We start from the raw sequence: 23,124 nt of genomic DNA, 5'->3' as shown, positions 1-23,124 counted from the left end.
TCTGTCCCCAGAAGCCTTTACAGCTATTCTGAGGGAAAATGGGCCCTTATCCCACAGAAATGGTCTATAAGGGACTGCTGCAGGCAGCAGGTGGAGAGAGAATTTGATCAAAATTATTTGACTTGGATAATGTAATCAAAATCACTAAAGGATGTAAGGGGTTTCTATTGGAACTTAACTTGGCTGCCCTGGTTGTGTCTAGTTGTACAAGTTGGAAGTGTAATCAGGGTACAGTTGTGTAAAAAAGAGTAATCACAGTGCAAGGGATGTTAGGCAAAAGAGAATTTTGTGTGTGCACAGGAAAAAGAAAAGGAAAAGGGGAGGAATGATGGGAACACTGAGCCTTGGGGTGGCTCTGGGGGATCAGATTGTTGCTTTGGTGGGTGTGCATGAAAACTCTGTGGGCATGGGAGGCAGTCACACCTCGTGTAAAATTAATATGGCTAATATAATGTTATGGAAGTTAAACTATGGAAGGAATGTGGATTTTCCCAGGACGTGTGCAGTGTATATTGGAGAAGGGGTAAAAGAAATGCAAACAAAACATGGTACTTAAGTAAAATCCTATTAGGGCTCCAAAAGGGGGCCACAATAAGTTGTGCTTTCTTTTTCAGATCTCTGTGTGATTTGGAGCAGGAGATGAAAGTGGAAAGTAATCAGAACTCTAGTGGAAGTAAAATGTTTCCCTTTTAAGACAGTGTCTGAGCTGCTAACAGCTTTGGATTCAGAAGCAAGCTAGTAAGCCTCTGTGCAAATTACCTAGCTGATGGGCAGAAAGGAGCTGCAAATAATCAATACATCTGGTCAGCAAACAAGCTACTAGAAGACTCAGATTATGGCCCTCCAGGAAAGGGAGGTGAAAAAACAAGTCAAGCCTGAAAATAAGGGGGACAGGTTAACCTTAAGGGGGTGGGTGGGGGGGAAACGGGAACAGGGAATAGGGGTGGGGAAATTGGAATCATGTTTGGCTAAGGGCAGGAATGGGAACAGGGACACAGGTGTAAGGCTCTGTGGTGTAAGAGCTGGGAAGGGGGACACTAAGGAAGAAAACTGGAATCATGCTTGCTGGAAGTTCACCCCAATAAACATCGAATTGTTTGCACCTTTGGACTTTGGGTATAGTTGCTCTCTGTTCATGCGAGAAGGACCAGGGAAGTAAGTGGGTTAAGGAACAAGCCCCCTAACAGGTATCAGTGAAGTAATTTGGACAGTCGGAAACCACCTTCATTTTTTCAAGGTAGGTAACAATGCCTAATGAATAGTGCTCATTTCTATCACTGAGGATAGTGATAACAAAGGGACTAAACAGAACTATGGGTTTGATCCTGTGGCCCTTATTCAGACTATCCCATCAACTTCATGTTCATGCTCTACATTATCATCTTCCTAGACAGGACCGGCTCTAGGCACCAGCAAAGCAAGCACATGCTTGGGGTGGCACAATTCCAGGGGCGGCATTCCGGCCACCCCCCTTTTTTTTTTTTTTTTTGGCTTGGGCAGTTGTGCTCTCAGAGCTTGGGGCGGCAAAAAACCTACAGCCGGCCCTGTTCCTAGAAGTATATTGTTTCTGTGTATATAAACACATATAGATGCTCACCCACACACTTCTCAAAGGTCCCTTCTTTTAGACTCAATTCGCTTCTGTCCTACACAATTTATGTATTGTATTTTGTACTCTTCTATATTATTGACATCAAATATATAGAATTATTCAACTGAAGTTTTAGAAAAACATTATTTATGCAGGAGAAATTAATCTCACATCATTATGATACTCTACTAATAATTTGTTGGTGTTCCATAAATAAGCCTTGGCAGTTGAGAAGTATGATGTATATTATTTAGGAACAATGTTAAATACAAATACATCAATAATCACAATACACTATCATTTCTCTGTTAAATTCAGAACATTCAACAATCAAACACAAGTCTGAAAGCCCTCTAAAAATTTAATTAAATCTGTGGTTTATAATGTCTGGTTTGGAAGAAATGAGCTCTGAACTGAATAATTTTATTTGCACAGTTACACACATGGAGTGACTAAAACTGAATAATTCCAATCTATGCACTGTTTGCTCTTATTAGGTAACCAGTAGGTTGCTATTCATTCATGCCTATCTTTGGCCACTGCTTGAAACGAAGAAAACTCTTTTTGAACAACAGAATGTTTTTGTTTGGGTGGCTGTTTTATTTGGCTAGAATAGAACATTATTTCATCCTATGGTGCATGAAAGAGGCCCAGGGCTGTAGTATTGGGACACCAGCAAAGAAAGGGAAAACACAATAAAAGGAGAGAGCAAATCCTGTCTCTTTAATGCACAAAACTTTCAGTGTGCAGCCACAGTGTCCTGGTCTGCTCACAGAAAAGTAATACTAACGCTTTCTCCAGTTTGGTTCAAAAGGATTTGTTAAGTAAGTGCCAGACCCAGGAAGGTTGGCTTCCTTGCCTCCACAGATTAGGAGAAGGGGAAGAAGTACAGCTCTCTAGTTTCCCAAGGCCTTCAAGTCTCCTGGCTCTATTCTGTTCTGGTCAGAGGAGAGAGAGAACACTCAATTCTCCATAAGAATGCCTAATCTATTATTCCCCTTCCACACAAACCTTGATGGGCCAAGGTGAGACTCTTCTATTTCCAGCTGGCAGGCCAAGCAGCTTCTCAGGGAAGAACAGGCCTCCCTTTGATAGAAAGGAGTTACCTCTTTCCTTGCCTTAGTGTGGGTTATACATAAACCATCCCTTACCAGTAAAGGCCCCAACACACTAAGAAAAAACACAGCATCCAAACCTCTCTTTTCCGAGCATGATTATTGAGGAAGTGGTAGGAAACTGGTTAGAGCAACATTTAACCTCCACTGATATTTTTAAGATCCTTCCAATCCATCTTCAGGCCAAGCCATGGCACAGAACTGTTGCAATGATTGACAATCTCCCAGGATGACTCACAACACTGAAAAATGTGATGCTTTTTAATCCTTCCTCTGCTTTTGACACTGCCACTCATGAGGGATTGAGCTCCTTATGGGATCTGACAGAAGTTTATGAAGTGGCTCTAAATTGGCCTTTCTAAGAAATCCCACAGAGTGCTGTTGGGGAGCTAATCCTTCTCCCCAAAAGCTCTCAGATGTGGAGTCCTGCAAGGCTCATACCTGTCACTGCTCCTATTTAAATTCTCTTTGAGACAACCATGAGCTGACATGGGCTATGATATCAGCAATATCCTGACGACATGCAGTTCTATATGCATTTTTTACTTTGCCCAGACAGCCTATCTCCCAGTACATTTCAGTACATGGAGGAAATAAGAGAGTGGATGAAGAATGTCTGGGTCACATTGTACCCAGTAAAGACTTAAAACAGACTAGGAGGAAAAGGGAAGCGTTTCCAGGAATTGGCAACCACCACCAATTTGCCGTCAAATGAGGGCACACACTTCCCATAGACAAAATGGTGTCTAGCCTCATGGCCATGTTGCACACATGCCCTTGACAAATAGCTAGACAAACCAAAAGCACCTTCCTCCAGTTGTCAGCTAACATGAAAAACTTGACTCTTCTCTCCCTGACAATTCTTGTGGTCCTGGAATAGGACTGCATAAGATGTTTTTGCAATTGTTGCATCGGTGCATCATGAGATGATCCATCTCCTAAATGATTCCAGCTGAAGAGAGCATATTACACTGGTGCTCTGGAATCTGCACTGGATTTCCATTCACTAATAGTTCCACTTAGAGGTTATGATATTGATCTACAAAACCCTTAAATGAGTAGAAGCATATTATCTTAAGAACCATGTTACCTTAAGGAGATGCCATGGCAGCTGCAATCCTCTGACATAAATATGACTAAAAGGTATAAATTCTAAGAAGAAAGAGATAGGGCACATTCTCCACAGGAAACAGGAAGAGTCTAAGGGCTTGTCTACACTTAGAAATTTTACAAAATACCTGTTATGGAATAATTTTTCTGGGATAGCTATTTTGGTAAATTTCCAAGTGTAGACAAGCCATAAACCACCTTATTCAGATCATGCTGTAATGACTCACCTTTTTGCCAATACATTCCCACCGAGAAAGGACTGGAGCAGGTGAAAAAAATTTGACATTATGCCCCCAAAAAAGAAGCTACAGGAAGTGCAACATGCAAAAATAATACAGGTTGAATTAAGAAACTGAGATCCAAGGTTAGTAGAGCTAAAAGAGTGTAGACGAAGGCCAGGAACTCTAGAGAGGCAGCACGCTCATTCTCAGAGAAATGGAAGGCATTATTCATTAGAGTTCCCTTCCAATAAATGACGGAGAAATGTGATGGGCTTTGAGTAAAATTGCATGCATCCCTCCTCATTCAGAGAGAGGGTTGCACTGATGCAGCGGGGCTGAAAGTGGAGGGGGGCGAAATAGGGGGAAAGGAAGGTTATTGAGCAGAGTTCAGAGGATTCCTTGAATATTTGTATTACACATGAACTCAACTTCAAAACAGTTTCTTCTGCTCCAACTATCTGTTCCCCTTAGAAGTCAGAACACTTTGAGTCACTTATGGTAATTATGTGGTAATTATCTCAAGTTTATCTACCTGTAAAATGGGTACTATGCAGAAGTGTAGTGACCATTCATTATTTAATGCCTGTAAAGTTCTTTGAGATCATTCAAGAAAAACTGGAACAGGAATATAAAGTATTATTACATCATAAGAAATCATTGTGTAAATTATTACATTGTCAGAGAGGATGAGAGTCACTAATAACCATGCAAACTTGCTCAGGACAGAATTTGGCCTTATGTGTTCAGGTGAAAAATAAGCAGCAAAAGCTAATGAACTCCATTTACATGAAAATATCGCTTATAATAAACACAGAAACAAGAAAATCAGCAGAATAATTCAAAAAAAGTTTAGAGAAACTGCCCAGCACCTTTACAGAAGATAGAGGCAGAACTATTTCAAACTGAATATTGTTCAAATTTTTTCAGGAGGGATTGGCTGTTCTTAAAGAATTCTTTAACGTATTGCTTTGGGGAATTAAGACAAAGTTAGTGATGACTATAACTTTCTATTAAGCAATTTTCCTTCTCAATTGTGCACAGCCACTTATGAGTCAGAACATAACAGCTCAATCAAACCTTATTATATCAGTTTTACTTGAACCCCTCAGAAATGCACTGAGAAAATTCTGATATTACTGCAAGACTTAGAAAAACCTTTTTATAAATTGACTTTTTTTAAAACTAGAAAGAAGAAAATGGATCTTACCTTTTTAAGTTCGCTTAATTTCTTTTGCCATATAGCGCGAGCGACACGAATGTACTTGCTGTCAGTTACATAACAATTTGCCATAAGGATGTGGTGGAGTTCAGTATTGTGGCTCATAGCTTTAAGGACTTTCTCAACATGGCTTAGGGAGACTGTAGCCTCAGTTTGTATGCCACCACCTACAAGCTTCATGGTACAAGGTACTAAGGCAATCTGTCCAGCACAGTATAGAACTTCTCCAACCTAGAAGAGAATAAGAAAAAAAAACAAGTTTGAATTTTTGTTTCCTTTTTCTAAGCATTCTCTTTCAGCATTTGCTGTTCTCTGTCTTCAAAGAAGCATCTCTGACTTCGCCACAAATGGAGCAAGTATGTCAACCTAAAGGTCATTTTCGACAGGGATTTAGTTATACTATAAAAGTATTACACTGTAATAAACTTTAACCTAAGAGTTAATACATGGATGGTCAAATGTGCATAATCTTCAAAAGAATCAGCCGTGAACTGATGAAGTAAGTCTAGAAATATGTAAATTTAACCTTTCACAATGTCACAATATTTCTCTGCAATCACTGAAAGGGTTTGTGTCAAGTTAAAAAATAAGTTGTTTACAGCCTGGCAACTCAGGTACACAGAAAAATTGATCTTTTTACTTCTACAATATATGGACAACAATATTTTTCATTATTTTAAGGCAATCATATCAAGGTAACCATTCCCTACAGTGTATTAGCCTAACAGCTCTGTTTGACATTAAATTTTGCTATTGTTTCTACAGCATGCCAATCCCCAAATATGCTGAATGGTTGGCTGCTTCTGCTTTCTCCAAGTACACTTGCACAATCTACAAAGTTTCCATGAGTTTAAACAGGTGGAGTTATGGGCTACTGTATTTTATGGGGTTTTTTACATATATGCATAATGAATCTGGTTTGCGGCTGCTTACATTTTTTTATTTTATTTTTATTTCTTTAGATGTATACAAACAGGACAAAGGCAACTATCCATAATACTCTTGGTGTCCTTGGCATAACTTAAGTATCATTAAAAATAATACCCAGCTAACGGGCAGCTATACAATTCATGATAAGCCGCCACCAAGGAACAGGACACTGAAGATTGCTGAAGAAGAATCTTACTGGGACCTAGAGTGTTGGGTTTACCTTCCAGAAATCTAATTACAATGCCTGTTTGCTTCAAGAGCTAACTGGTTGCCAGATATACTGCTCAGACAGGGTATCCGATCAACATATGTTATTTCGTGGCTAAAGCATAGCTACTTTGGGCTGCTTTTCACAAGCTTACCGGACAGCACTCTCAAGACCTACATTCTCAACCACAGCTAACAGAGGAAACATTGATTCCAACTGTTCAGACATCTTCAGGACTTACGAATTTAATGTCAACATCAAGATCCTTCATTCCCTTATTCTTTATTTCTCTAAAGAGTCTATACAGTTTCTGAGCAGTGAATGTTACTCCACATGACAAGAAAACTAAGTACAGAAGTTGGATGTATAGTGGGTGCAAGCAGCTTTGAAGCCAGCACAGGAAACATATTGCTGTAAGTAGAGAGAGCTGGGGAAAAGCTCTGCTTCACTATGTAAAATGGATTGCGCAAGAATTCTTTATGAGAAATTTTCCAGAACTTTTTGTATACACTGTATAAATTCCTCAAAATTAAGGCTAAGTAATAAAGAAATCTGTGTCCTGGAAGACATGGCAATCAAACCATGTGACAGACCCATATGCAACTCCAAATCTGTCCTCATAACTGTCTGTGTCTAACAAAAGACTCACACATGTAACTATTGGAAGAGTGTCTTACACAATTTGGCATACAAATTCTATGATTAGCAGCTGAAGAGGGGGAGGAGGCACAGAGGAAGCATAATAGAATAGCTGACACCCATCAAATGATCTTTTAAAATTGTATAAGATGTCTAAAATATTGTTTTGATAATGCTATATATAACCCCGAATTTTGAAAAAAGAAATGCAAGCAATATTTTGGTTAAAAAGAACAAATGGTCTTTTTTTTTAAAAAAGACTCTTCTATTTTAAAATATGTGCCACTGAACAAGGGAGTCCAGCCAGCTATCAAGTGGCATATTGACAAGATAGGAAGCAAAGCCAGGAAGATATGATTCAGAGGGGCACAGGTTTATTTTTGAAAAAGAGGCCTTTGTTCTCACCTCCGCTAAATTAAATCTTTGGATAAGACAAAGCCTCTAGTGCAGGTAACTTGCAATCTTCTATACAGAAATCTCCCCAGCACCACTTCTCCTTCCCCTGTTAGGCCCCTGGCTTTACACGCATCACCCATGTTAATTACCGGATAGACAGAAGAGCTGTTCAACCAGTTCATTTCCTCTATTCTTGAACAGATTGTTTGAGACATAATATGAATACTAATTAATGATAAAATATCTGTCAGTGTTTTGAAATATGCACTAAGACAGCATTTTCTTAAAGTCTCCTGGATAGTTCCAATACAATTAGCCCTGCTGGTCATAAGCAGGGTCAAAACAAAACTCTGAAAGATTTGAGCAAAACTGGCAACACTTTTGGCTCAAATTCAGTGGGAATTGTGCAGAATTTTTTTTTTTTTAAAACCCAACAACCTTTTTTTACCCCTCTGTTCTTAACATACTTGTTTGCATCTTAAGACATAATTAATAGAAAAACTGTATTCCCAAGATGCCACCATGTTATAAAAAGGTGAGTGTCAGTGGGGAGAAGAAGGAGAAGGAATCAAAACAAGGTCACAGATTTTCAGCAACTATTTTGCAGAGGGACAGAGCTTAAGTTAAAAGGGGAAGGGGAAGCACATCCCTCTCCTCCTCTTTCCCAATGGCTTGGTCATGGCACACAACTATCAAAAACCAACAAGGGCAAAGCAGCAAAGAACAAAGTGTTTTAGCAGGTTTCAGAGGGCTGTCTGTACAGCGTTTTAAATACTATACAGAAAGGTGATAGCAGAGTAAAAACCCATCTAAAGCTGGGAAGATTCCATAATATCTCATTTGCAGTATTGAAATCATACAACACGAGATGTCACAATGTATGATGGCAATCCTTGTGTTGTGAAAGTACTGGGAAAAACCCTGCTAAAGCTTTGCAACAGTTTCTTTGGAACCTCTATGACGACAACGGAAAATTTAACACACTATAGTTTCACAGAATATCGAGTCCAGAGAACCAACATTATCAGTGGAAACTGAACTGCAATATAATTGTTATGCATTCACACACCAATGTCATGGTTCCATTTGCACTGTGAATTTTATTTCCGTTGTAGCCCAATAAAATATTTCCTATGTTAAAATTCCATTAAAGATCTGATAAACCAGCAAATGAAAGCCCTCTCTGACTTAAGGCTTATCCTTCTGGGCCAAATTCTGATCTCAGTTACACCAATCTACATCCAGAGTAACTCCACAGAAGTCAATGGAATTGATTTGGATTCAGATTGTCGTAAATGACATCACTGTGATTCTACAGATTCTTGCACCTTGTGCACCACTTTACACCTGTGCAAAATGCAAAAGTGAGTCTAATAAACTAATCATTCTATGTTCATTTTGCCTCAGTGTAAACGACTACATAAAGTGCAAGGCAAAGGAGAAACAGGCCCCCAAAGTCTTTAATTCTGCCTGTTATGGCTAGGAATGCCTACTTTTCACATGGGTGAATTCTCTTATATATTCTAGCGGTGCTGCAACATCTAAGCACAATACGAGGCCAGATCATGGCACGTTCTGAGTGCTGGAGCAAAGGAGTAAGGAGGTGTAAGGTACCCTCTTACTTCCAGTTGCTGTCTATCCCTAACACTGCTCTCACTGGGAGAGGGAAAATAGACTGCAGAACCGAAATGTAACCCTCTTCTTCCTCCCCCCATCAAAATAAGGTGAGCAGGAAGGAATGGCTGGGGTCTTGGTTCTGCCTCTCCAACAGGCCAGGAAGAGTAGCTGCATCAGTGCACAAGATGGTGTATGCTGTGCCAGGTATAGATCCGGTACAGTGTGCTCTCACCACAGAGAAGCTCACAAATCGAGAGTGTCAAATTCCCTGCTGGGCTACTTCTGAGGAACCACAACAATGCACTGCTCCTTACTCTGGCTCATGGCAAATCTATGGTTGCGTCCACAAGGGGTGAGATATACAGAGAAAAAAAATATTTGTCACTTTAATTCAATCACAGTATAATTGTACCTCCTTTATTTATTATTTCATAAGAAATAGCTCATGTGTATAAAATTGAAGATTCTACTTAATAAAACAGGTGAGTGAATAAGCCACAATGTATTATTTCACGTATTCAACTTTTTGAGCAGGACATGCCAACTTTTAGCTGAAGTTAGACTCCTTTTCCACTAGCACAGATTCTAAATCAGTGCAATTAAGACCACTTTGCAATTTATACTCATTGTATAATAAACTGTTACCAGCCACCTACACTTTCCTTCACTAAGCAGGGAGGAGAGATAATAACTGATGACATCAAGAAGGCTGAGTTTAATGCTTATCTTGCATCAGTCTTCACTAAAAAGGTTAATGGTGACCAAATACTCAACACAATTAATACTGACAACAAAGGGAAGAAACACAAGCCAAAACAGGGAAAGAACAGGTTAAAGAATATTTAGACAAGTAAGTCAGTGGGGCCTGATGAAATTCATCCTAGGGCACTTAATGTACTAGCTGAAGCAATCTCAGAACCGTTAGCAATTATCTTTGAGAACTCATGGAGGACAGGCGAGGTCCCAGTACCTCTCTTTAAAAAGGGGAACAAAGAGGATCCAGGGAATTAGTCCAGTCACCCTAACTTTAATAATTTGTTCCAGTGTCTTTCCAGGTATCAAACAATTAATTTGTAAGCACCTTGAGGATAACAGGGTGATACATAATAGCCAAAATGGATTTAGCAAGAACAAATCATGCCAAACCAATCCAATTTCCTTCCCAAATGGGGAAAATCAGAAGTGTCGTATGTAAGACATGGGAGGTAGTAGTCCTGCTCTATTTGGCACTGGTGGGGCCTCCGCTGCAGTACTGTCTCTAATCCTGGGAAGCCACATTTTAAGAAAGATGTGGACAAACTGGACAGAGGCCAGAGAAGAGCAACAAAACTGATCAAAGGTTTAGAAAACCAGACCGATGAGGAAATGTTATAAAAGCTGGGAATGCTTAGTCTTCAGGAAAGAAGACTGAGGAGGGACCTTATAACAGTCTTTAAAAAGCTCAATTTGTTTATCTTAACAAAGAGGAGGTTAAGGGGTGACTTGATTACAGTATGTAAGTATCTACATGGGGAACAAATATTTAATAATGGATTATTCAATCTAGGAGTGGAAGTTGGCTGGAAGTTGAAGCTCGACAAACTCAGAGTGGAAATAGGGTGTACGTTTTTTACTGTGAGAACAACTTACCAAGAGCCATGATAGATTCTCCATCACTGACAATTTTTAAATAAAGGTTGGGATGTTTTTCAAAAAGAAATGTCCTAGGAACTATTTTGGGGAAGCTGTATATGGCCGGTGTTATACAGGAAGTCAGACTAGATGATCACAATAGTGCCTTCTGGCCTTGGAATCTATGCATATGTTAAGGGCTGTTATAAAGAGGATAGTGATCAATTGTTTTCCATGTCCACTGAAGGTAGGACAAGAAGTAATGGACTTAATCCGCAGCAATGGAGATTTAAAAGGCTAGATTTTAGGAAAAACTTTCTAACAATACGGGTAGCTAAGTTCTGGTGGAATCACAAACATCGGAGATTTTAAAGGACACACCCCTGTTGGATATGGTCTAAGTTTACCTGGTCCTGCCTCAGTGCTGGGGTCTGGACTTTATGACCTCTTGAGGTCCCCTTCAGCTTGATATTTCTATCATTCTGTGAACTTAAACATAATAAAAATTACACATCCAGAAACTATTCCAGAAAATGAAGTGCTAATGGAACTAATTGGGTGCCACTGATGTAGCTGATACTTACAGATGGGGGAACACCTTCGTATCAGGAATAATTGAGAGTGTTATTTAGAATAGAATACAGTAACTCCTCACTTAACGTTGTAGTTATGTTCCTGAAAAATGCAACTTTAAGTGAAACAATGTTAAACGAATCCAATTTTCCCATAAGATTTAATGTAAATGCAGGGGGTTAGGTTCCAAGGAAATTTTTTTGGGGCAGATAAAAGGCATTATATACTGTACAGTACTGTGGTTGGGAGGTGCCCGTGGCTTACCCCACACAGGCACAGCCTGCTGCAGGCAAGGACACTAGGAAGCACCTTGCACAGCAGAACGGCAGCTTCCCCCCCTCCCCCCAGAAGAACAGGTGCCAACTTTGCCAGGGGATGCTCCAGGCCCGCCTCTTCCCGTCCCCACTCCGCTCTAGGCCCGCCTCTTCCCGTCCCCACTCCGCTCTAGGCCCGCCTCTTCCCGTCCCCACTCCACCTCCTCTCAGGAGTACGCTGTGTCCCCGCTCCTCCCCCTCCCTCCAGAAAGTCCTAAGCACCTGTTTGGCGGCGGGGGAAGTGCTGGGAGGGAGGGGGGAGGAGGCGGAAAAGAGGAACTTGTACAATGCTCCCTTGTTAAGTCACTGCTCTTCCACAGAATCGTACAACCAGTGGACAGAGCAGGCAACTAAACGATGTTATAAGGGAGCATTGCACAACTTTTAATGAGCATGTTCCCTAATGGAGCAGCGACGTAACTCCAAAACAACATTAAGCGGGAGAAAGTTAAGTGAGGAGTTACTGTAATTAAACCTTTGGACAAATATAACCTGTTAAGGTCAAATCAAGCTTCTAAAGGGAAATCATGCCTTTCATGCCTCAGGCCCCATCACACATCATGGGGCTGGTTCAGTTAACCTTAAGATCAAAGATGTAAGTTAATGCAGGAAACTAATAATTTTATCTACATTGTCTTCAGTTTAGCTATCTTTGCTATAATGAAATACTGGCTAATTACCTTATGTGAATGATTGCAACTAGTTTACCTGTGTATGCATAAGAAATAGAGGATTAGCTTCAAAGCAATGGTCCACAGACAATCTGCAATGCCTATTCTTCCTCGGGGGAAGATCCTGCTGTGTTAAGAGTCTTGTCATCTTATTAGAGAGCTATAAAGGAAAGCCCTGGACCTGATCCTGCCATGTCAAGTCTGCTTAAACTTTGACCAGGAGAAGTATAAGTTGTAAGATGGAGATCTTTCAAATAATAACTTGGAAAAACCTGGAAAATGCTTGAAAAGACTTTAACAAACTTTACATCTAAGCTGCTGTTGGATTGTGACCTGTTGGGATGATTCCAGAGAGACTTTTACAAGTGAGCAGTTTATACATCTCTGCTATGAAACTGACCTAAGGACTCTACACATTTGTATGTATATTGATCTTTTAACCATTTTTAATGCTCCTTTTTCTTTTTCCTTTTATTATTAAGCCTTTAGTTTTAGTTACTAAAGGATTGGCATCAGTGTGATTATTGGGTAAGACCTGAGACTCATACTGACGTGGGGATAAGTGTCCAGTCCTTTGGGATTGGTGAACCTCACATATGGTGAATCAGGTTTTCAATACCCCTCACTATATTAGACTTGGCTGTCTAAATGGGAATCAAGGGCTGGACTGCTTACAAGGGATTGTATGTGGCTTGTAGTTAACCACTGTGGTTTTAAACACACTGTTTTGTTACTGGCTTGGTGAATCTAATTACAGAATGAATCACCAGTTTTTGGGATTGCCTGCCCTATTCCTTGCAGTCTATCTTGAGTGTAACATTCTCAGTATGGCCCATCCAGGCCCCTGGTCACAGTGTTGCAGCCACACCTGTATCCCACAAATCAGTTCAGAGTGAGATTAGTACTTAGTCTGCTCACCGGAGGCCATGAAGTGGGTTTCTCCTCTCCTCTCCTTTGTACAGGGAAAGGTGGGCACCTTTGATGACCATAATCGAAAACATACTACAGAAGCTGCTCTCCAAGGCCCCCTACCCAATCAGGGTCCCAGGTGTACAGCTAAACATGCAGCAGATTCAATGGTCTGGCTGCAGACACCCATTGGAATGAGGCCATGCACGAGTGACACGACTTCAGGTAGAGGCTCAATGATTCTATCAAAAATGTAACTGCATGGATGAAACATCCATCTAGCCTAAGATCTTTAATTCAACTTTGCATTAGGACTGATGATCAGCCAATGGAGCAAGCTCAAGAAAAACAGCACACTGACTGATCCTAGCCGGCCAGAACTCTTCTGTGGTTTCAGTTGTCTGACCAGACCCTGGACTTATGCAGTTGATCCAGCCCAGCCACACCTCTCTACAGACAAAAAGAACCACTGACAGGCATTGGGGTTGTGCCCAAATTGAGGGATGCCTGGGAACTTTACAGCAGGGTGCCTGGTCAGGGTCTGGCCCAGCCCTGGGTCAGGAAATGCCAGAGCCTAGCCCCATTACGGGGGAGGTGGGGCGGCTAAGGTTGGGTTGGGTTGGTGCTTTAGTCCTTCCCATAGCAAATCATGCTGCCATCTATCCACCCAAATCTTGGTAACCCCTAACCACCACATTACCCAAGTCTGTCTCCCTCTTTGACTCCAGTGGTCTACTATGCTCAACTTCCACTTACAAGGAGTTTAAGGGACATTGAATTCCCATCCTCTGCAAGGACTTCCCTGAGCTTGTCAAGGCTATTGATGGATCGCTTCTCTCTTCAGGCCCCATCACACATCAGACAGTCCCCTTGGAGGTCATTACTTTGGCAATCTTGTAGTTTTGGGTCATATGCACTCTTCATTTGCTATTCATCATTGGTGTCCCCTGGATCATCACTCACGAGCAGCGAATCAGCTGGTGCTCTCAAGCTATACTCTTTTGTTCCCTGTGGTGCCGACAAGCCTTCCCAGCTCCAGCGAACAGCCGTTTGCATTCTGTGGCACACTCCAACCACTGAAGGACCCAAAATCACAAACTGAAGATTTGTCAGTAGTGTCTGGAATTCCTGTCAAGTACCGAGAACATGCCAAAGTATTCGACAAACAGAAGGCGAAGGCTCTACATCCTCACAGCTGTGAAGATTGCCCAATAGATGTTCAACCAAGAATGGAGATCCCTTTCAGACACATTTATGCCCTATCTGAACCTGAGTTGCATGCCCTCTGGGAGTATGTCAAGGGAAAACTTGACTCCCCCAACATGAGCACCTATCTTCTTTGTGGCAAGAAGGATGGATCCGTCTGACCTTGCATTGATTATCAAGCCCTAAATAAGCTCGCCATCCACAATCTATACCCACTTCCTCTGATAATCAAACTCCTGGAAATAATCCATTTGGCTTGGGTCTTCACAATGCTAGACCTGTGTGGAGCATGCAACTTGGTCAGAATCTGGTAGGGATATGAATGGAAGACAGCATTTCAGACCAGATATGGCAATTTCAAATACCTGGACATGTTGTTTGGTCTATGTAAAGCCCCTGCTACCTTCCAGCATTTCATGAATGACTATTTAAGAGAAATCCTTGACAAATTCATGACCTACTTAGATAATAGTCTCATTTTTTCAGAGAATCTAAAACTCCCTGACCACCAAGTGAGCACTGTTCTTGACTAGCTTTGCCAAAATTAACTTTACATGAAACCTGAGAAATGTGAGTTTGATAAAGACACCATGAAGTTTCTGGGCTATTTTATCTCCCTGGAGAAACTTGCCATGGACCCTGCAATACTACAGCGATCGCCGAGTGGAAAGTGCCCTCAAATATATGCATGGTACACTAAATGGGGAGGGCTGTGAGTTACTACAGAGAATTCTTTCCCAGGTATCTGCCTGGTGGGTCTTGCCCACATACGCAGGTTCTAACTGTTCGCCATATTTGGGGTCAGGAAGGAATTTCTGCCCAGTTCAGATTGGCAGAGACCCTGGTGTTTTTTCGTCTTCCTCTGCAGTATGGAGCACGGGTCACTTGCAGGTTTAAACTAGAGTAAATGGTGAATTCTCTGTAACAAAGTCTTAGAACCATGATTTGAGGATTTCAGTAACTCAGCCAGAGGTTAGGGGTCTATTAGAGGAGTGGGTGGATGAAGTTCTCTGGCCTGCAATGTGCAGGAGGTCAGACTAGCTGATCACAATGGTCCCTTCTGACCTTAAAGTCCATGAGTTCCTCAGGTTCACAAATTCTTACCAGCGATTTATTCAAGGATTCTCTAAACTGGTAGCTTCTATAAAATCCCTCCTCCAGAAGGACTAAGTTCACCTGGTCAGCTGACTTGCAGATGGCTTCTGAATGCTTGAAAAAGGTGTTTATTTGTGCCTCTTTTCGACCGATCTGGACCCCACAGAATCATACAAACAATAGGAGGAACTAACTAATTGAGGCCCAGATCCTACAGTTAAACAGTTACACCCATACTTAACTTTATATCTGGGAGTGTTTGCAGGATCTGGCCCTGACTAACTATCCAGGGGAAAAAAAGGGAAAGTAACATAAAGTGCTATCAAATGTATAAAGTAAGCAAAATGGGGGAAAGATGTTTTTTCCCTCTATTTTTTTCCAATTATAGTAATCTTAGGTGCTCTTTGTAACAACAGCATTCAGATATGTTCAGACACATGGAGACAGACATATGCTGCAGATGAATGCATGGCTATGCAGATGGTGTTGCCAGGAGGGCTTCGGCTTCCATGGGATGCTGTTCAGAGAAGAAGGACTGCTGAGCGGAGATGGGGTCCATCTATCGAGGAAGGGAAGAGTATCTTTGAATACAGAGTAGAATTTCATTAGATTTCCCTTCTGTATTCCCTTTTGTCTCTCCTTTGTCCCTGCTGTGGTTGCCCAATGCCTCCCCCTCCCCCCTGATTCCAACCCAGGTCTCCATGTTTTGGACTTGCCTGTAAGGTTTTGTCTCCTCCCACATTGAACCCAGTTTAAAGCCTGCCTCACTATGACTATATACTAATGCAAAAAGTATGGGGAACACACAGGAAGAAGTAGAAATACTGAATAATACTGAATAGTGAATAATCAAAATTATGACATAATTGGCATCACAGAAACTTGGTGGGATAATTCACATGACTGGAAGAAGGGTATAGATTTTTCAGGAAGAACAGGCAGGATAAAAGGGAGAGGTGTTGCCTTGCATATCAAAGATGTATACAGTTGAACTGCAGATGAGATAGAAATGGGAGGCAGACATTTGAAAGTCTGTGGGAAAGGATAAAAGGTAAAAAACAAGGGTGATTTAATGGTAAGTGTCTACTATAGACCACCAAACCAGGAAGAGGTGGAAGAGGCTTTTTTGGAAGAACTAGCAAAATCATCCAAAACACAGGACTTGGTGGCAATGGGGGACTTCAGATGTCTGTTGGGAAAACGGTACAGCACGGCACAGATTATCCAACAAGTTCTTGAAATGCATTGGAGACAACTTTTTTATTACAGAAGGTGAAGAAAGCAACTAGGAGAAAGGCTATTCTAGATTTGATTCTGAGGAACATGGAGGAACTGATTGAGAATTTGAAGGTGGAAGGCAGGCTGGGTGAAAGTGATCATGAAATGACAGAGTTCATGATTCTAAGGTATAGTAGGAGGGAAAACAGCAGAAAAAAGACAGTAGATACCAAGAAAGCAGACTTTGGCAAACTCAGAAAATTGGTAGTAAAGATCCTGTAAGTAAGGGTAAGGCAAAAAGAGTTCAGGAGCTTAGGAAGTTTTTTAAGGAGACATTATTAAGGGCACAAGTGCAGATTATCCCAATGCATAGGAACAATACAAAACATGGTAAGAGATGACCCTAGCTTAACCAGGAGATCTTCAATGACCTGAAACTCAAAAGAGAAGGGGAAACTAGGTCTAACACACAACACAAGCATGTAGACACAAAATTAGAAAGTCCAAAGCACAAAACAAATTTAAACTAGCTAGGGATATAAAAGGTAATAAGAAAACATGTTATAAGTATTAGAAGCAAGGACAGAGAAGGGCAATTACACATTGAGGGAAAGACAATAACAGAAAATGGAGCAATGGCCAAAGTGTTAAATATCTTTTTTGTTTCAGGACTCACTAAAAAGTTAGCTGTGATTGGATGCCTAACATCGTGAATATCAGTGTTAATGAGTTAAGTCTTAAGATATGAGACTAAAATAGAAAAATAAGTTAAGAATTACTTAGACAAGATAGATATTTCCAAGTCAGCAGGGCCTGATGAAATACATCCTAAAATACTTAAGGAACGGGCTTAAAAGATCTCCGAGCCACTAGGAATTATCTTTGAGAACTCGCGGATTACGGGAGAGAGGTCCTAGAGGCCTAGAAAAGGGCAAATATAGTACCTATCTACAAAAGAGGGAATAAAAACAACCCAGGGAATTATAGACCAGTCAGTTTAACTTCAGTACCTGGAACAAATAATCAATAAATTATCAATAAAGTAACTTCAGTACCTGGAACAAATAATCAATTTGTAAGCACCTAGAAGATAATAGGGTGATAAGCAACAGTCAACATGGATTTATCAAGAACAAATCATGTCAAACCAACCTAATATCCTTCTCTGACAGGGTAACAAGCCTTGTGGACAGGGGGGAACCAGAAGAAGTCATATATCTAGATTTTAGTAAGGCTTTTGATACTGTCTCATAAGACCTTCTCATAAACAAACTAGAGAAATACAGCCTATGTGGAACTACTATAAGGTGGGTGCACAACTGGCTGGAAAAGCATACTCAAACAGTAGTTATCAATTGTTCAGAATGAAGCTGGAAGGGCATATTGAGTGGGATTCCTCAGGGAGCTGTCCTGGGTCTGGTTCTAGTCAATATCTTCATAAATAATTTGGATAATACCATAGAAATTACAATTATAAAGTTTGTGGATGATACCAAGCTGGAAGGGGTTGCAAGTGCTTTGGAGGATGGGATTAGAATTCAAAATGAACTTGACAAACTGGAGAAATGGTCGGAAATAAACAGCATGACAGTCAATAAGGACAAGTGCAAAGTACTCCACTTAGGAAGGAATAATCAATTGCAGAAATAGAAAATGGGAAATGACTGCCTAGGAAGGAGTACTGCAGAAAAAGATCTGGGGGTTACAGTGGATCACAACTAAATATGTGATCCGATGAAGTGAGCTGTAGCTCATGAACGCTTACGCTCAAATAAATTGGTTAGTCTCTAAGGTGCCACAAGTACTCCTTTTCTTTTTGCGAATACAGACTAACACGGCTGTTACTCTAAAAACTAAATATGAGTGAACAATGTAATACTGTTGCAAAAAAAAAGCAAACATCATTCTGGGATGTATTAGCAGGAGTTCTATAAGAAAGACACGAGAAATAATTCTTCCACTCTACTCAGTACTGATGAAGCCTCAACAGTTCTTGGCATCACACTTCAGGAAAGCTGTGGACAAACTAGAGAAAGTCCAAAGGAGAGCTTCAAAAATGATTAAAGGTCTAGAAAATATGACCTATATGGAAAGATGGGAAAAAATGGTTTGTTTAGTCTGGAGAAGAGAAGACTGAGAGGGGACATAGCAACAGTCTTCAAGTATGTAAAAGGTTGTCATAAAGAGAAGGGTGATAAATTGTTCTCCTTAACCACTGAGGACAGGACAAGAGGTAATGGACTCAAATTGCAGTAAGGAAGATTTAGATTAAACATTAGGAAAAACTTCCTAACGGCAAGGGTTGGTAAGCACTGAAACAAATTACACAGGGAGGCTGTTGAATCTCCATCATTGGAGGTTTTTAAAAACAGGTTGGACAGAAACCCGTCAGGAATGATCTACATAATATTTAGTCCTGCCTCAGTGCAGGTAACTGAACTAGATGACCTACTGAGGTCCCTTCTGTTCCTACATTTCTGTTAAGATTACAGTATCACTTTAAACCTCTAATCTCTCCTCCTTTCACCAGCATTGAGCCTGTAGCACATCCCTCTCATTGCTAAGGAGGGTCTTTGGATGTAATACTAGTTTAGTCATCAGTATCACTGCTTGAGGTTTGACTAGTTAAAGCCCCAAGATCATTCCTGGACTTGGGTGGCTAACAAAACAACATGCCATGACTGTATCAGAATAGAGAATTTGTGCATTACAGTGTGCATATGCTGTTAAATTTTAATTACTTTATTTAAATGTGCTATTAAAAGTTTCAAATGATATACTGCTATCTGAACAAGAATTTTTGAAATTTTCTAAGGGAGATATTTCATCCACTCACATAAAAGTATTTATGTTGGTAATAATATACTAATTGTCCAGCAGGAACAAAACACCTGTTTCTTAGGATTGAGTGGAGTCAATACATAATAAACTAAATCTGTGTTGTAAATGCAGTCTGGTGTCTGAGTGACTGTTGCCCTTTACGAGGTCACAGTGCACAAAAGATTCAGTGACCCCGTGACCTAACAATCAAATAACCTACCATTATGGTCAGTCAATGTAAATAAGCACAACTGACAATGTGCTAATTGGCTGCCCCTGGTCAGCCCAGTGTACCTCTAACCTTAATGAGGACCTAAATCAATTAATACTTCAGGCAATAAAAACCTCTTGCTGATTAAGTTAGATAGAAATCATCTTTTCTAACAGGATTAAAGCTGTAAGGTGGTGAACTTTTAATTTAATATATGATAATCCCTTCTTCCTAGGGCCCTCTTATTTAGCTAATGATGGTGAAATTGCTTTCTGTAATGTGGAATCTTTGATTCAGCAATCCAGAGTGAATAAGGCTTTTTTAAAAAAGATACCATTTATACAATAACATGAAAACATTTTCAGTACATAACATGCATTTGAATTCTATATGACTCACTCAATTTTAACATGTTATGATCTTCAAGTAGAAACATACATTCTCTTTCTTGAACTAGTACATGTTTCATTTTAAAATTCTGTGCAAATGTATCAATGGATTGATACTCATTTAATTTAAGTTTCCTTTCTCAGAAATGGCTACAAAATCAGTAGTTGGAAAACAAAGGATTTATTTTAATTGAAAAATGGAAGATCTAATGGTCATTACCCACTACTACTACAAAAGCCCCAAGACAAATATAAGAACGTGCATATTACTTAAAAATATCATAATTTAAATTCTAGAACTGTCCTTTAAATAAAAAAGGAATTTTTCTCCTGGCTAAGCTTGTAGAAGTACAATTAATTACATTAGAGCCCATTAGTGCTGTCTCCTTTACAGACACATAGTTTTCAGAGGTTTATAACACAGTTTCAGAACGTTGGCATCTGGCTGAAACCTGCCACATCTAATTTTGAGATGGAATTTAATACGTGTATTTCAAAGTAATAGATATTTGGCCACGTATGTTACAGGAAAGGAAACACTACTTTCCTTGCATTCTCCCCCAGTACCAAAGTTTACTTTCTCGCACTGATTTACATTTTGCTTTTTCAGATTAGATATCTGTGGGTTTTTAGTCCATTATGTAGAGCTGATTAGACACTTTTGATATTAAAGTGAAATAAGAAAATTCAGCTTTACATATGCAATAACTCTGTTCTATACATTTTTTTTACTACAGTTTCATAAAATTTAACTGTACCACACAGTTTTGTGGTACAGTTAAACTGTACCAGGGAAGAGTATAAAAATATTGCTCGGGCATGTAGGAAAGATATCAGGAGGGCCAAATCGCACCTGGAGCTGCAGCTAGCAAGAGATGTCAAGAGTAACAAGAAGGGTTTCTTCAGGTATGTTGGCAACAAGAAGAAAGCCAAGGAAAGTGTGGGCCCCTTACTGAATGAGGGAGGCAACCTAGTGACAGAGGATGTGGAAAAAGCTAATGTGCTCAATGCTTTTTTTGCCTCTGTTTTCACTAACAAGGTCAGCTCCCAGACTGCTGCGCTGGGCATCACAGAATGGGGAAGAGATGGCCAGCCCTCTGTGGAGATAGAGGTGGTTAGGGACTATTTAGAAAAGCTGGACGTGCACAAGTCCATGGGGCCGGACGAGTTACATCCGAGAGTGCTGAAGGAATTGGCGGCTGTGATTGCAGAGCCCTTGGCCATTATCTTTGAAAACTCGTGGCGAACGGGGGAAGTCCCGGATGACTGGAAAAAGGCTAATGTAGTGCCAATCTTTAAAAAAGGGAAGAAGGAGGATCCTGGGAACTACAGGCCAGTCAGCCTCACCTCAGTCCCTGGAAAAATCATGGAGCAGGTCCTCAAAGAATCAATCCTGAAGCACTTACATGAGAGGAAAGTGATCAGGAACAGTCAGCATGGATTCACCAAGGGAAGGTCATGCCTGACTAATCTAATCGCCTTTTATGATGAGATTACTGGTTCTGTGGATGAAGGGAAAGCAGTGGATGTATTGTTTCTTGACTTTAGCAAAGCTTTTGACACGGTCTCCCACAGTATTCTTGTCAGCAAGTTAAGGAAGTATGGGCTAGATGAATGCACTATAAGGTGGGTAGAAAGCTGGCTAGATTGTCGGGCTCAACGGGTAGTGATCAATGGCTCCATGTCTAGTTGGCAGCCGGTGTCAAGTGGAGTGCCCCAGGGGTCGGTCCTGGGGCCGGTTTTGTTCAATATCTTCATAAATGATCTGGAGGATGGTGTGGATTGCACTCTCAGCAAATTTGCAGATGATACTAAACTGGGAGGAGTGGTAGATACGCTGGAGGGGAGGGATAGGATACAGAAGGACCTAGACAAATTGGAGGATTGGGCCAAAAGAAATCTGATGAGGTTCAATAAGGATAAGTGCAGGGTCCTGCACTTAGGATGGAAGAATCCAATGCACCGCTACAGACTAGGGACCGAATGGCTAGGCAGCAGTTCTGCGGAAAAGGACCTAGGGGTGACAGTGGACGAGAAGCTGGATATGAGTCAATAGTGTGCCCTTGTTGCCAAGAAGGCCAATGGCATTTTGGGATGTATAAGTAGGGGCATAGCAAGCAGATCGAGGGATGTGATCGTTCCCCTCTATTCGACACTGGTGAGGCCTCATCTGGAGTACTGTGTCCAGTTTTGGGCCCCACACTACAAGAAGGATGTGGATAAATTGGAGAGAGTCCAGCGAAGGGCAACAAAAATGATTAGGGGTCTAGAGCACATGACTTATGAAGAGAGGCTGAGGGAGCTGGGATTGTTTAGTCTGCAGAAGAGAAGAATGAGGGGGGATTTGATAGCTGCTTTCAACTACCTGAAAGGGGGTTCCAAAGAGGATGGCTCTAGACTGTTCTCAATGGTAGCAGATGACAGAACGAGGAGTAATGGTCTCAAGTTGCAATGGGGGAGGTTTAGATTGGATATTAGGAAAAACTTTTTCACTAAGAGGGTGGTGAAACACTGGAATGCGTTACCTAGGGAGGTGGTAGAATCTCCTTCCTTAGAGGTTTTTAAGGTCAGGCTTGACAAAGCCCTGGCTGGGATGATTTAACTGGGAATTGGTCCTGCTTCGAGCAGGGGGTTGGACTAGATGACCTTCTGGGGTCCCTTCCAACCCTGATATTCTATGATTCTATGATTCACACCATTAGTACATATTTACAGCACATATTGTAGTGACTCTAAAAACACAGCTAAACCTGTTTTGTATATTTCAATTAATAAATATACAAATTCCTATTGATAATGAGGAATGTATACTGTTATCAATTGGCAGCTGGAGCAGAAAGAAGCATATTGTGTATACACAGTAACACAAATCTGGTAAATCTTACCACAATTATTGACTTGACAGTAGGTCTGAAGAACCAGATACCTAACAGCATCATGCACACCAAATCCACTTTAAATAAAAAAGTACACCCTCCTTCCACTCCCTTCCACCACTAACCACTCACTCAATCAAAAACAACAAAATGCTAAACCTATATATTGTTTTGAGCTCCAAATA

The 23,124-nt window shown here is 40.7% G+C and overlaps 1 protein-coding gene across 2 annotated transcripts in view; it reads right to left on the bottom strand.

Annotated features, from left to right (window-relative positions):
• The window catches only part of DPH6 (diphthamine biosynthesis 6), a 366,355-nt gene that overhangs the window by 90,047 nt on the left and 253,184 nt on the right, over positions 1-23,124 (bottom strand). For both annotated transcript variants that reach the window (XM_074955773.1, XM_074955772.1), the window contains one exon: positions 5,245-5,487. In XM_074955773.1, coding sequence (XP_074811874.1) covers positions 5,245-5,487 — 243 coding nt within the window. The remainder of the gene's footprint in view (positions 1-5,244; positions 5,488-23,124) is intronic.

This window comes from Natator depressus, chromosome 6 (assembly GCF_965152275.1).
Source record: "Natator depressus isolate rNatDep1 chromosome 6, rNatDep2.hap1, whole genome shotgun sequence".
NCBI lineage: Eukaryota > Metazoa > Chordata > Testudines > Cheloniidae > Natator > Natator depressus.
The sequence above is the reverse complement of the archived record's forward strand: the minus strand, read 5'-3'. Positions and strand labels throughout refer to the sequence as shown.